Source organism: Thunnus thynnus, chromosome 22, assembly GCF_963924715.1.
Source record: "Thunnus thynnus chromosome 22, fThuThy2.1, whole genome shotgun sequence".
Lineage (NCBI taxonomy): Eukaryota > Metazoa > Chordata > Actinopteri > Scombriformes > Scombridae > Thunnus > Thunnus thynnus.
In genome coordinates, this window is record NC_089538.1 from 23434717 (window position 1) to 23449879 (window position 15163).

At 37.6% G+C, this 15163-nt stretch overlaps 3 protein-coding genes across 5 annotated transcripts in view; 2 read left to right on the forward strand and 1 right to left on the reverse strand.

The window, feature by feature from the left end:
- LOC137174193 (zinc finger protein 850-like) overlaps positions 1-15163 on the forward strand; it is a 343824-nt gene that overhangs the window by 61884 nt on the left and 266777 nt on the right. The window lies entirely within an intron of this gene.
- LOC137174210 (myelin-oligodendrocyte glycoprotein-like) lies at positions 3675-9319 on the forward strand. Of its 2 annotated transcripts, none has more exons than XR_010925309.1 (4): positions 3675-3788; positions 6192-6569; positions 6681-8854; positions 8952-9319. XR_010925309.1 is itself a non-coding variant. In XM_067579387.1 (4 exons), the coding sequence occupies exons 1-4, from the start codon at positions 3695-3697 to the stop codon at positions 8973-8975; spliced, it is 609 nt and encodes a 202-aa protein (XP_067435488.1). In that variant the 5' UTR covers positions 3677-3694; the 3' UTR covers positions 8976-9319. The 2 variants fall into 2 exon arrangements, 1 of the variants encoding a protein (XP_067435488.1); XM_067579387.1 differs by having other exon boundaries at positions 3677-3788; positions 8742-8854.
- The window catches only part of LOC137174207 (Fc receptor-like protein 5), a 48886-nt gene continuing 43905 nt past the window's right edge, over positions 10183-15163 (reverse strand). The window contains exons 2-5 of one of the 2 annotated variants that reach the window (XM_067579380.1): positions 14061-14327; positions 13194-13454; positions 12618-12737; positions 10183-10460 (exon numbers count right to left, since the gene is read on the reverse strand). In XM_067579380.1, coding sequence (XP_067435481.1) covers positions 10411-10460; positions 12618-12737; positions 13194-13454; positions 14061-14327 — 698 coding nt within the window. In that variant the 3' untranslated portion in view covers positions 10183-10410. The remainder of the gene's footprint in view (positions 10461-12617; positions 12738-13193; positions 13455-14060; positions 14328-15163) is intronic. The other variant, XM_067579381.1, reaches the window with a different exon arrangement.

Sequence of the window (15163 nt, forward strand, 5' to 3'; positions counted from 1 at the left end):
GCAAATCAAATGATATGATAATGTTGCTCTGTGACTGCTAGCTGTTAGCTAACACATTCACCACATTCAACTTTATAACTTAATATGTTCATTTGGTGTTTTTTAAAAATTTGTTTCACTCCCTCCCCCGAAAAATCAATTCATGCAGCTTTAAGATTGTCTTACATAATGACCTTAATACTGAATATCTGTCAGGGTTTTGGTCATTAAAGTCCCCTTCCACTCAAAAATATGTTTTTCTTGTTCCTACAGTTGAATGTTTGAGCTTCACTGTACAGAATGATGGATGTGCAGAGTTTGTTTTCACATTCATCTGCTGAAAGTGGAAAGTTTCTCTGTGCTCATTGAAAATCAGCTAAGAAAAAGTCCCTGTATGAAGTTTCCCCACAGGTTTCTTGTTTTTATTTTGTGAACAGGTCAAGTGAGTCTCATGAAGACACAGACAATGAACTCTCTGTTTCAGTATATTTAGACTGAGAGTTAAGTGTCTTTGTCAAACAATAGGACTTTATTCCCTTGTTATTTAAGTAGTTTCATTTCTGCAAATGGTGTGGTCTCATGGATTTTCCCTTTATTCCCTTTGTTTATTTTGCCAGCATAAGAGCTGTTCCATGATAACTCCCAAATGTATTTCACCACTGTTCAATGGTTCAATAACAGTCAAACTGAGTGTAGCTATAACTGTCAGATAGATGCAGTGGAGTCAAAATCACAGTAGAACTACATAATATATATTATTATAATATATATAATTCTGTCTGTTGTAAATGAATAAATTCATTTTTCATGCAGTTTCAAGCTCCAGAGGTCCAGAAAAAAGTAATAAAATAAAAAAAACAGATCAGGAGCCAAAAGACAGTAAAGCAGGAAAAAATCTGAAGATAACAATACACCCAGAGGGACGAAACATAACAGTCATTACATAATAGAAGAATGTGTGTGTGTGTTTTAATGTAGATACTCGAAACACTGAGAGGTAGAAAAGTGTGTTTAAATTCTTCTTTTATAGAAGAGCTGAAGTCTGATGTGTTTTTATAAACTGTAAAGTTCTGAAATTTGTTTTTAATTCAACATCTCATCTGAGTATTTGTGATTTTTTTTGTCTTTTTTTTTTTTACACCTTTTATATCAACTGTTGGTTATTATTTGGAGAACAGGTCAGTAACAACAGTAGATTATATATTAACTATTATTTTGATTTTTTGATGAATCTGCCAATTATTTTCTTGATTAATTTTGTCTTTAAAATGCCTGTTATCATTTCTAAAAGTCCAAGTAACGTGTTCAAACTGCTCGTTTTATTCAGCCAGAAGATCAAAAACTCAGACATTCAGTTTATTATTATATATGACAGAGAAAAGTGTAAAATCCTCACATTTAACCAAACCAGTGAATATTTGGCTTTTAATTGCTTGGAAAAATAACTTAAACAATTAATAGATTATCAGTTACCTCTGATCCTCTTTGGTTCCACTTGCTGTGTGATGATGACATCAGTGTAGGAGACATCAGTGTTGAGTTTACCTGCAACACAAAACTGCTGACTGTTAAACACCAGCTGGGTTTAAACATTTAAATCCAGATATTTGATGTAAATTATAATGAAATAAAAAAAGACCGCTGATGTCACTGTACAAAACAAAACCTTGGTTTGCTCTGTTTAATATGAATGCTTCGTATGTTCTTTTTCAGAGCAAATGTTCAAGCAAATACTGAAAGCTTGCATACTTTTATTTTTTTAACACTACTTTTATTACTTTCAGGGCAAAAGAATTACATCTTGAACACCGAACAGTTTTAGATTAATAAACAATATAAAAATCTACACGACCCACATTCACGGTGGAAATTTAAATCGTGACATGCAGTTTGTCCAAGTGGTGTTGCCGTACCTAGCTGTCCAAACGGCGGATCCGCTTCTGTGTGCAGTGACTATAGAAATATGACAAGAACAAGTAATGACAAGTTGGATGGCTAACTGGTTACTGAGCGGGGATTCAAGTCTTCCTTAAATCAATGAGGCTTGTCTAAATAACGTGAGAGATAAATCAGTAATAATAAACTCAGTGTGAAATAACAGAATGTGGTTTATAAATAGTTGGGATCGATCTGGGGGGTATTCCATCATGCTGGCTAACGGGATAGCCTAGCTTATTTCGACAAGCTTTGCTAATTTAAGTGAGAGTTCCATCACTGCGGTTTATATGAGTCCCAGCTCAGTAACCATGGTAACTCAGTCAGCTGAACTAGCTACTCTGTGGCAGGTTAAAGGTCAAGCTTAACTCAGCTGCATATCAAAGAATGTCTGACATTTAGGCCTAAAAGTTCATGTAGAGTTGATCAACAGCTTCCGCCATCTAAATTAGTCAAATGAAGTCTTTCAAAGTTTCAGTCCAACACTGTCCATCAAGACCCAGCTGCAACTTCAGTCTGAAGAACATTGAAATAAGTGAATGCCACCGATGGCCACTAGATGCTCCAACTGACCCCCATTCAAAAAGCATCAGCTCATTATGGTCTCAATCACCAAATTCAGGCCCTCTAATCAGTGTGCTGGTAGCCATTTTGGACATTATCACTATTACTTTTAGTAAAATTTGAAGACTTGCAGTAGCTTTGATGTCTGCTGTGGGGTGTTGATTGACAGCTGTGATTGACAGGTGAAAGGCCAATGTTCATGTCGACAGCTTGAAAAATTGTGAACCCAACCATTAAACTTATGGTATCTTTGTACAAAGATGAAGGGTGCACAATTTCAAGTGAGTCAGACTCATCACTGCTGAATTATGGCCATTTGAATGTATCAGTAGGTGTTGCGCCATCGGTGGCTGACACATGTTGCAGGTTGATATGAACATGTGCCTTCATGTCTACATGTACATGTGATTTCAGTTTTTATGTCAAATAAGTCACCTTCATTGTCTGTAGTTTTATCAAGGTCATCCATATGTGACATGTGTTGTGGATATTTTGAGCAATGGTCAGCAGTGGAGAAAGGCGCACACAAGACTTTTGATGTCTTAAAGCTGAAAATGTTTATTGAAGCATTTGGTCAAGTGGAGAACGAAAAACAGTAAACACCAGAGTGTTTTGCTCCGATGCTGTCTCTTTCCGTTCTGCCCTCTGAAGGTCCGAGTCCTCGTCTTTATCAGCCTACAATATGAAAAATTAGTCTGATTGGTTCACTAGTTTATTGATTGTCACCCCTCTTGTAAAGCTCACAGGAGTTATATTTTAACATGTTTTTTGTACATTCACATATAGAAGACATGTTTAATATGAGCAATCAGCTTATTTGTGAATATAAAATTTGATCAAAATAATAAACAAATTCATTCAATACAACTGAGAGTCAGTGAATCCAAACAATACATTTCTCCAAAGTAAAGTAAAGTTAAGTAAAGTACAGTGAAGGTAAACGTGATCAGCAATAAAACGTCACAATTTACCCCACAGTAGTTTTATATGCGGTTTTCAGTTTCACTGAACGTCCCACAGAAAGTGCTGTCACGCGCTTGTATTATAAGATGCAATCACTCATCTACAACCGCCTGGAACATTCTTAGATGACATGATGACGCGTAGTGCGCATGCCCACTGCAACTTTCTTACACAGTTCAAAAGCAGAGTAACAACAGAGTGAGTCACAGTTCAGCAGCTCTACGGACGCTTCATCTCCGTCTGTCTAATTTACATGTTTAAAGTGGACTTTTATCAGTTTAGTAACATGTTTACATTCTGGATTTTTATTCTCTGTCTGACTTTCATCGTCTGGACTCCGGTTGAAGGTAAACTGACATGTTTCGTTTTTATTCGCTTGTTAACTCGTTTCACCTGAGCGACACATGAATGAATCAGTGAACATGTGCAAATATGTTTTACGGTTCATTTTCTGTGTCCACAAACTGTAATGTGAACTTAAACTAGTCAGGGTCTCCTGTCATACCGTCAGAAAATTCCCAGACAGAATGACCTTTTGGTCATTTGGAAAGTCATGATGACTTTATAAAAGATCTGTGTTTAGCCTACACAAAGAGCTGAAACAATTAGCTAATTAATCCATTAACGGACCGACAGAAAATTTATTTTCAGACACAAATGCAAAACATTTCTTGGTTCCAGCTTCTCATTTGTGATTATATCAAACTTTTGCACAAAGAGGCACAAATCAACCTCTTCACACCACATACAGTACTGACAGAAGAGATAAACATGGTCATGTTGTTTAACAGGCGTTGTTTCAACTTGTTCCTTTTTTCAGTGCTGGGGTCCGTTTCACAAAGCAGGTTTAGTGAAAACTCAGTCTATTAACCCTGAAATGAGGGAAAGTCAGTTTTCGTTTCAAAAAGGGAGGTAAATCAAACCAGAGAAAGAGGGATAACTCTAGCCTGTTTCAGAGAGAGGGGTAATTTAAGCTCTTGGTCAGTTACCGTGGTAACAGACTCTATGAACCTAACCTGGTCGGGACCAGGTTTTTCTCAATGAACCTCGAGTTCCTCTCAGTCTCCGCCCTCTTTCAGAGCCACACACTCCATTTGATTTCCTCATTCATTCAGTCAGCAGGCGAGTTTTGGCGTAGCCTAGTTCTGCCGTCTGTCATTTAAAAAATCATTAAAAAAAAAATCAGAGTCAGTATATTAGAAGTCCATTAGGCACAGTAAGTGGCGACTTTTTTCACCATCATGGCATGTCCTTTTGATAACAATCCCGTGGATGAAGGTGCAGCATTACTGCGCAGAGAATTAGGCCTAAATATTCGTCGAGAGATGGTTATCAGACCGCGCATAGATGTTCTGGCATTTCCAGACAATTATCTTTTTGAGACCGTTTCACGTCACAGTCCATCATCTACATACACAACCTAATCCGTCCTTACATTTGCAACATTACTAATCGTAGTCATGCTCTCACATCCCAGCAGATATTGTGTGTTGCGCTGCGTTTCTTTGCAAACGGAAGTTTTTTGTACAGTGTCGGAGCCAGCCACTGGCCTTCCTAAATTCTGGCTTAGGGCCAGCTCCTCTGCCTCCGTTAGAGGTGGCGGTGCTGGACCACCACCCGTTTTACGGACATCTGCCTTCTTTCTGTTGGCTGAGAAGTTGTGTTAGTCTGTGTTAGTTTAAATAGGCTTAATTATTTAACAGAACATGATGTAGATGAGAAGACATTTATGTGTGAGAAACCAGCATTATGTTGGGGATAAAACAGCTGCTCAGTCAAACAGCCACTTAATATTTACTTTACAATGTAAAACATGATCAAAATGAGGTTCCCCCATGAGATTATGAGTTTGTTGAACCTGCTTTGTGAAACGGACCCTTGGTGTTCTCCTGTCACAAGGGTTAAGAGGGTTTGAGGGTTTCCTGTCAGAATGACAGAATGACCTTTTGGTCATTTATAAAGTCCTGATGACCTTATAAAAATCACGTTCTGTGTTTAGCCTACACAAAGAGCTGAAACAATTAGCTGATTAATCCATTAACGGACTGACAGAAAACAATTTATTTTCAGACACAAATGCAAAACATTTCTTAGTTACAGCTTCTCATTTGTGATGATTTGTTGCTTTTCTTTGTCTTATGTGATAATAAACTCAATTAGAGCTGCAACGATAAGTCGATCGACAGCAAATTAATCAGCAGCTATTTTGATGTTTGTTTTTTAAAGGACAAGTTTATTGGATTTTGTACTGTTAATCAGAAAATTATAAGACATTTGAAGACATCACCATGAGCTCTATGACATTATAACAGGCATTTTTCATACATTTTATATACAAAATTGTTAATTGGGAAAATAATTGGCAGCTTAATCAATAAAGAGAATAATAGTTAGTTGCAGCGCTAAACTGAATATATTTGGGTTTTGGGAGCGTTTGTCATACAATACAAACAATAAAATTTGAAGATGTCAACGAGGCCCGACGGTTATTTTTCTCAATTTTTTTCAGACCAAAACAAATCAAGAAAATAATCAACTAATCAATTAGAAATTAGTTTCAGCCTTAGTGCAACATGCTCTCTGTAGCATTTGTTAAGTTTCTAAATTGTAAATGTAAAATACAGTCATTGATACTGGAAGTTTGGATTTTACAGAAAAGATGTGAGATATAGCGTTGATACCGTTGCTACATACAACATACAGCAATCACTCACTTTTCATGAGATTTAAATTTTTCCTCCATTTTCCAGGTCAGTCTGAGGTGATTGGGTCAACTCAGCCAATCATCGCTTCTCCAGGTGATGATGTCATCCTGCCATGTCACCTGGACCCTGAGTTCAATGTGAAGGGGCTGACGGTGGAGTGGTCGAAGCCCGATCTGAAGCCTGACCCCTCAGATCGGCTGAGTCGGGTCGCGTACATCTATGTTTACCGGCACAGACAGGAAGACCTCGACATGAAGATCCCAGCGTACCTCAGCAGGACGGAGCTGTTCAGAGATGAACTGGAGCGCGGAAACATTTCACTCAAGATCATGAACGTGACGCTGGCAGATGAAGGGAGATACAGATGTTTGGTTCCCAAGTTGAAGAGCAGAGTGAAGTCAGCAATTGTTCGACTTGTTGTTGGTGAGTAAGCTTGTTTAGATGTTGTTAATGGTCCAACATTGCATTGATTGTTTATCTTTCTATAATGTGTTCATGTGATCATTTCAAATCTTCTGTTTCTCTTTAACAAAGCCTGGACGACAGAGACACCACGACATCATAAAATGTCGTGGTGTCATCAAAAATCAGATTTATAAAACTGTATAATTCTCTTTATGAAACACAGTCCACTTGGAAATGTACGATCAGCCTCATATCCTGCCCTCTACACGCCCACATTCAACCATAAATGGTCGATGCAAAAGTATTCACGAATATTGATGTTCATGTGTTTCTTTCGCTGCACCAATCAGTCTCTCATCACTTGTACTTGGGCAGCTGCAGATGAAGGAGAGCGACAGCCATGAACGGACTTTTACTGTTTTATTTCCCCATTTTTGGACTTCCTGAAGTTACGTGTGTAACCCAGAACAACTATATACAACTTCAATAAACATTCCTGTGGATCGTACGGTCAGACATCTCTGGTTAAGTTTCTGACCGGACACCTTGCAGCGGGCCAGTACCCAGTTAATCAGTTTAAAGTAGTTTTTACACCACACACTCAATATCTACAATACAATAAATACTGTATTCATTCATTTTTTTTACTCTAAAACCCAGCATACAGGTGTTGCTCTAATTTACACACTTCATATATGAGTGCAAGTGGTGAAGATGTGATAGTGAGCTAACTGGAGAAGGCAGAGTGTGTGTGTGGTAGCCACTGCGGTGTCTCCAGTGACAGTCATGTGTTCACTGCAGCAATTTTACACAAATAAACTGTATGGAAACTAAAATCATACCCAGTGATATATGCACAGTATTAGAAGATATTAAAATCTATTAACGCTCTGTTCTGCAATTATTTTTGTTATGTTTGTTTAAGTTAAGTTTTATGTCATCTTGGATTTCTACAACTGATGATGATGATTTCATCAGTTAGTTAATGTGGTCGAGGTGAAAAGGAATCGGTATATTCACGCTAATATCAGGGAAAGGCAAGCCAGACTGTCCTGCAGCAAGTACAGATAACACTGCTGGTTTGAATGTTTATGATAATGTGGATCTATAATTAACGTTTGAAATAAATTGTGTGAGAAGATTATTATACAATCGGGCTTCAATTCACCACCTCACCATCTGCATCACCCGTTTCCCATCTTCTAAATGTTCAAACACATGGGTCAGAGTTCACGTAGAGGTTCGCACAGTCTCCCGTCAGGTTTGTTTTTTCGTGGGAAGTGGCGAACGCCTCTTACAGGCCTGGTTTTCTGCGTACATAACGGTTATAAATGAGACCCCTGATCACCCATGGGTTTCTTCTTAATATTTATAATTGATAATCAGATGTACACACAGGCTGCAAAACTGTTCTCATTCTACAGAATGGAAATTTATTATTTTTTTTACATGTAGTGCATTGGTTTATTCAGTAAACCAGACCTACTTTTTATAATTATCTAAGTGCATTTTTACACGTTATTTTTCTTATGTGAAATTACTTTAAAGTAACAGCACAGTGTTTTCATAAGTTCACAGATGTTTACTAGAAACATTTGGAGCTTTGGTGACCAAAGACAGTTTAAGACAAAAATTCAAAGCCTGATTGCAAAAAACTCAGAAATTTCAGTCCAAATTCTCACAATGTGAGTGCTGCTACGACCCACATCTACAAACCAACCAATCAGAATACGACATGAGACTGAATACACTGGCCAGTCGTTCTCCTTAATAGATTCTTGGCAAACAAACACCAAAACCATGGAGGTGAAATGAAGAAGTTTGTGTGACTTTCCAAAACATCAGAGCTGCAGATGGATGACGAGTCTCTGCTTCAATTCACTTTTATTCTATTTACATTTGAACACTATGCTTGACCACACATTCATCACTTAATCTGAACTGCCTCCAGTTTCTACCTTACTGGGTTCATTTCTCCAAGTGTTCACCTCCAAGCTTTTGCAACATTGACAATGTTTAATGTGTTTTTTCAACAACATAACTCTCATCACACATGAATGAGTGAAAATGACAGATCAGCATACTTCATTTCACGTCACTGCTTTGAATCATGTTCATGTTTGTGCATTTACTGTGTTCCAGTTACAATAGCTTACATCTCAGTTTGATTTGATTTTATTCTTTTTCCAGGTGGTCGTCCCAGTCAGAGCGCTCTGATCTGCGTTGTGGTGGTTTGCTGCATCTTACTAATCTTTGGTGTAGTTGGTGCATATTTATTCAAACAAAGGTGCCAAAAACCAAATGTAAGTCAGAAATAAACCGTTGCTTCTTGCAGTGTAAATCATACCAGACTCTTCTGAGAGACAGTTAAATAATAATTCTGTTCTATTGTCCTTCCAGCATCTGAAATATGACATCACCTGAAGGAAACCAGCCTAGGAGCCTTTCTCTCAAGGGTACTTTGCTAGCTGATGTTAAAGGAGATGAGAACATTACACATTTACCTGCTGAATGTGGCCAAGACCAAGGAAATGTTTGTGGATTTTAGGAGGACCAAGACTAGGGTAAAAATCATTTCCATTCTTGGAGAGGACCTGGTGGAAGGATACAGATATCTTGGATTTCACCTCAATAACAGACTTTACTTCTACATCTTCCTCTACTTCTTGAGGAAGCTTCGGTCCTTTAATTTGAGCAGGAAGATGTTGCAAATCTGTTGTGGCAAGTTCAGCATTCCTTGCTGAACCAAAGGGAGTTTATCAACAAACTATAAGTGTGAAAACGACCTCACACTGAACAGACTGATCAGGAAGGCTGGCTCTGTGTTGGGACTCCTCTGGAGACACTGTACATATAGCATTAGATAACATAACAACAGTAAAAAATAAAATCAACGCAGAAAAAATGGGCATTTATTTACAGCAGATGAAGCACTGTGTGATGCTGCAGGTGTTCCTGCAGCTGTGGGCACAACTGGGCAAGACACATAACATCAGTACTGATGTTTCTGCAGCATCCCAGATTACATTCAGTGACCCCTGAATGACATTAACATAACATGTTTCAAACCTGCCTGAGTCACATTAGTTGTGTTTTGACTGATATTCCAATAGATTGTGTAATAGATGCCAGATACTACAGAGAAGTAAGAGAGGCAGAAAACATCTAATTGTTATTATTTGTGCTGTTGGAGAGCGTATGTATGAAAAGTATGAATTGGCCTCTATGCAAACTGTAGTTTTTGTGCTCTCTGCAGTTTTCATTATGGACCGATCGCTGTGCTGAAATTTGGAGAAAAGCATGAATCACTGCACACAAACTGCTGCAACTGACAACATGCATTACAACCGTAAGATAAAATATAACATTAAAATAATCAGGTTTCATTATATGAAAAATACCACATAACCATAATTAAGCCATTAAATGTAGAATATTACTCTGCTACTGGATCTGACTTATTGGTGGTAATGAACATTATTCCATCTGTCACAGAGCACCATATTTCAAATAAAGAAGAAACAGATGCTGCAGATGTGTGGGTTTTTTGGGAGACTCAGTGGTTTCCTCCCACAGTCAGTAATAGTACAAAAATATTTAATTAATTAAAGACAAAAAAAAAACAAAAAAAAAAACAGCAAATCCTCACAATTTAGGAACCAGACCTAAAGAATATTTGTTTTCTTTTTTATGCCAATCGATCTATCGAGTAGTTATGCAGCTCCTCAGTTCAGCCTCAGTCTGAAACAGGCTGTTTTAGCTCCTGTCTCTTTAAGGCCGCCCTCCCAATGAGAGATTATCAGAATAATCATAATTATGAATGTTGGTGTGCATATAAACAGGCAGGAAACAGAAGTCATCACTCCAGTTCGAGATGATCAGAAGCTCTCTTCTTTGCTTCAGATCGAGCTGCAAGAAAACCAGAAAGGAGAAAGTCTTTCTTTAGTGGAGGCATTTGAATTTCATTTTTTTAAAACTATATTTTAATTCCACATAAACAGCCTCTGCATGTCTACCATGTCATCATTTTGACGAGCTGTCACTGACCCTGAGGTTCTGGTAGGGGGCGTTGATGCACAATGAACTTTTAGTTTTGCTGTCTTTTCACTTCCTGATTCCTACCTATGTTGCTGTGACAACCGGCTCTGTTGCTGTTAACCTTGTCAACCACAACCACAGCTACTGTTTCACAACATGAGACAAGTGGGTCAGCTGACTGGTTTCCTGGTATCACAATCACCATGGTAACCTGTGTTGCTCTTCAGCAGGTTAACTTCAGACGATCAGATCAAAGTCAGTTAACAGTCTGACTAATGACCAGTAAAATCACTGGAAATAATCAGAGTCGTTATTCCTACATGATGCCTACATGGACATAAGTACAAAGTTTACAATAAAGTGACATTAAATGTTTTATAGGTTAGTAGAATCACCTGCTGTTCCAGGTTTTACATTCTGGTTTTAAACAGAGCTTCTAACATTAGTTCATGTCATCACTGAAGGGATTCCTGATAGTTTCTCTGCTTTTACACTTTGTCATTTATTAGAAAAATAATCCAAACGCTGTTGATTAGCTCAGTGAATTATAAATGCAACATCTCTTGTCTGCTTTGGCAGCAGAAACAGTCTTACATTCTTAATATGCATCATAATAGTTTGTTCAGCTACACGACCATGTTGGAAAATGCCAAACATATTTAAAAAGACACATAAACACAAGACATATAATAATTCCCTTACTTACTTATAGCCTTACTTTTAATATTTTTAAATTATTTCTAGTGTTTCTACAGCTTCTTATCCTGATTTAGTTGTGTGATTATGTTGTTTACATTTCATCTCCTTGAATATCACATTTTGCTGCCAGAATTGCTGATTTTCCCGCAGCTATCACATTTAATCTCATATTATATGAAGTACTTTATTCATGGTGCTGATGATGTTGCTTGTAGTTAAGAACTCTGCCTGTTCACAGAGATAATTGATAAGCAGCTTCATGGTCCTGGTTATCCAGAATCACCAGTGTTAGGCTCAGTGAAGTCAGGTGACCCAAAGAGAGTCAGACTAAGTTGAACTTGCTTCGTGATACAGGTCACGTATGGCCTATACCCATGTGACTCGTCCTCTAGAACCAGTACACAGCATGTAGAAAGTCTTCAAAGTATAGAAGAAGAAAGGGATTTCTGAAGAATTTGAACTCAACAGGCTGAAATGCTAACAATGTTTCTGGAGTTTAGAAGAATATTCAACTTCTCATTTTAAAACTTGAATTCATGAATTTCTGAAATAAAACATTATGGTTGACCCTGACCTCTGACCCCCTGTGGAGGGGATCAACAGAAACATCAATGTCAATACAGGAATAAACTTCAGTCCCAGCCAAAAGTCGGCATCCCGTCTAATGTTTTGGTGAGTCCTGCACACAAACCAACAGACCTATCTCACTGTCAACTAACATATCAATAGCCCCGGTCCTTACCAGCAAAATGAGCTTTCACAATTATTGTCAACCCTTCATTGTAAGTACGGCAATCCAAGAGTAATGTGTTCATCAGAGTTTGTCTGTTTCTTGTTCTTCTGAATGAAGAAACTGTAAAGAAAACTTCACTGAATAGTTGCTTGTGTTCTTTATTGGTTATGATGCTTCAGCAAACTATTTATATTCTAACTGTTCACCCTTGACTTCTATAAAATCAGAAAGGTCAGTGGCAGGTTTGACTTGAGGGAAATTTACTTTGAGTTAAATGTTTTTGTACTTTGTCAAGTTTCACCTCTTTTTTATTGATTATGGGACAGTTTTCAGTTTCAATACAAAACTTCCCAGATTTCACATATTGCTTGTGTTTCTGTTCTAAAATGAGCTTTGACAGTCGACACCTTCAGAATTTTAATTAAATGCATTTTGTAATACATTTTTTCTGGGCGTCATATATTTCTTCATTTTTTAATACTTCTGCTTATTCTGAAAGGGAAAATATGCAACATCCATATTTAAAGCTAATAAGAGACTTTGAGGAGCACAAATAAAAATTTGGTTATTTTAAGGGTTTTCAGAGATGTTCTTACCTCGAGCCCACCTTCGGTACCTGTATATACACACAATGAAGATGATATTGTAGAGGATGAAGAGCAGGATGGTGCACACCAGCCTGAAAGGAGGATTGGTAGGGACGCTTGAATCCTGAACTGTGAGGAAGAAAATGAACATCAGAGTTCAAATATTGCACAAAATTTTAGTGATATTTCAAAAGTAGAAAACACAAATCCACCCATCATGTGGTCCTATATGAATATGCACAAAATAGCATGACTGAAAGTGAATAAAGGCACGTAAACATTTGGCGATAACTCAGATCTTGTGAGTCCATTGCATGTCACACTGACAGAGATGCGTCAAATACATTTTTTGCAACATGTGTCAGACCAATAACTAGAAAGACAAATTAGAAAAATAACCCAAAGCAATAATTAGTTGTGGGGTTTTAATATAAGGAGAGTCTCCAGAAACTGCTATGGCCTGCAAAGTGAGGGTCAAGTGACCAATGAAGACACCAGAAAGTGTCAAAGACAACTGTTTATTACTAAACACTGGAGCTGACCTCCTTTTATACACATGCTGTATTTAAAGAAGAATATCGTCACCTCTCACAGCCAGAAAACTCTGTGGTGATTCTCCTTTTGTGGGATGTTCACACTTGTAAAGGCCTTCGTCAGACTTGGACACTGTGTGGAGGGTCATCTGTCCCGCAGGCTGAGTCCCGATGAAAACACCATCTTTGTAGAAATTCGCAGAGAAATTTGAAGTTGAGCTCTCCGCAAATGTTTCTTTGTAGGAACAGCGAAGGGTCACTTTATCTCCCTCTGTTACAGGAAGTACAGGACTCTCCAGGATCACAACACCCTCTGAAGTGCAGAAAAAAATGACCATTGATCGTTTCCTTTGTTTTTCAATCCTTAGTTGCAGATAAAATAAATAAATAAAAAAAAATAATTTTCTGTGTCAGTGCTAATATCAACACTATTGTCTTATAAATAGTGTAAAGATAAAGCAAACATTCTGTCTTTTGTGAATTTTACATGAAAACAACTGACATTAAAAACTGAAACTAAAAGAAAGGAACAGAAGGTGTCGTTGTTCTGCATTATGAGTACTTGTAGCTTACTTTAGATACTTTAGTACATTTTCTTTACTTCACACTTTAACAAGTGACATTTTCAATGCAGGACATATGTTCATATTGGAGCATTGCTAATTTTAAATTAAGTTAATAGTTTTTCAACAAGCAGTAGCCCACATGTTACCAAGCCAGAGTACATTTCTGTGGTTTATCATTTTTTATATGGCAAAAAAACCATGACAAAATCATTTTTGACTAACTTGAATGTGTTTGAGCTTTGTAGGGCAGAGATGACAGCATGGCTTAACGTTGCATACAGAGTTTATGACAGAATGTTAAAGTTTTAACTTCCACACACAAGCTGCAAGAAAATTTGGCATTTCAAACTTACTGCTCACTATGATGTTTATAACGTTGCTGCACTCCCCACGCTCAGACTCACACCAGTACAGTCCACTGTCTTCTGTGTAGACATGCTCAATGGTGCAAGTGGACCCATTTACGTCACCCCAGCCGACCTCACATGGAAGAGACGACTCAGAAGAAGTGTTTCTCTTCACTGTCCAGTCGTTGGAGTTCCCTGGCGTTGCGCAGGTCAGAGAGAAGTCCTCATATTGAAAGAACTGAGTTCTGTCAGGATGGATGATCAGTGTGGCTGCTGTGGTTTCAAACATTAAATGTCACGTTATTTTAAAACCATCAGGTTGAAATGCTGTCTTGATTGTTTATTAACAGAAAACCTCATGTGCTGTTTCCAACCATGATGTGGTCAGAACTGTGCCAGCCAGCCTGCTGCTGTCACATTGTGAAACCTCCAACCACTTAAAGCCAGTAATGGGCCCACCCAGCCAAGTTTGATCAAGATACATTTTATAACAATAAAAAATATATAAAAAATATAGGAAGAAATAAATGAATTTGTCTTCTGATTAAAATGGAACAGTTGAAACAAGTTGTAGAAAGTCTCTGGACTGTAATTGGTTGCTTTGGTTCTGACACGCAGATCTTCCTGAGCTGCCTGCAGCTAGCTGGCTTTTCTGGTGATGTAACATCAATGCTACAACGATGGCTAAACAAAGTTTTTTTTAATATGTTATCTTAACAAGGCAAGAGTTGAGAAAGAAGAAATGCCACGTCCTTCATCAACTGAGTCCACCAGACTCATTAGCCCACAACAAGATTAGCCTGGTGTTGTAGAATATTCTGAATTTGTCACTGAATTGATGTTTAAAATCGTTTTGCATTAATGATATAAATCTTACGGCAAGTTTTCAGTCAATTTACATAATAAAAAACAGTATAAACTTTTCCCTACATTTTGTTATTTGTTGTACAATTACATTATTTTTGTATTATTTTTATACTGTGAAGTATATTTACAACAATTTTTATAATGCCTGGAACATGAATACTTCATGTATTGAATGAATTAACTTGGCTCAATAAAGTTGGGGGGGGGGAGTCACACTGGTGACGGTGTACAAATCCTCTCTT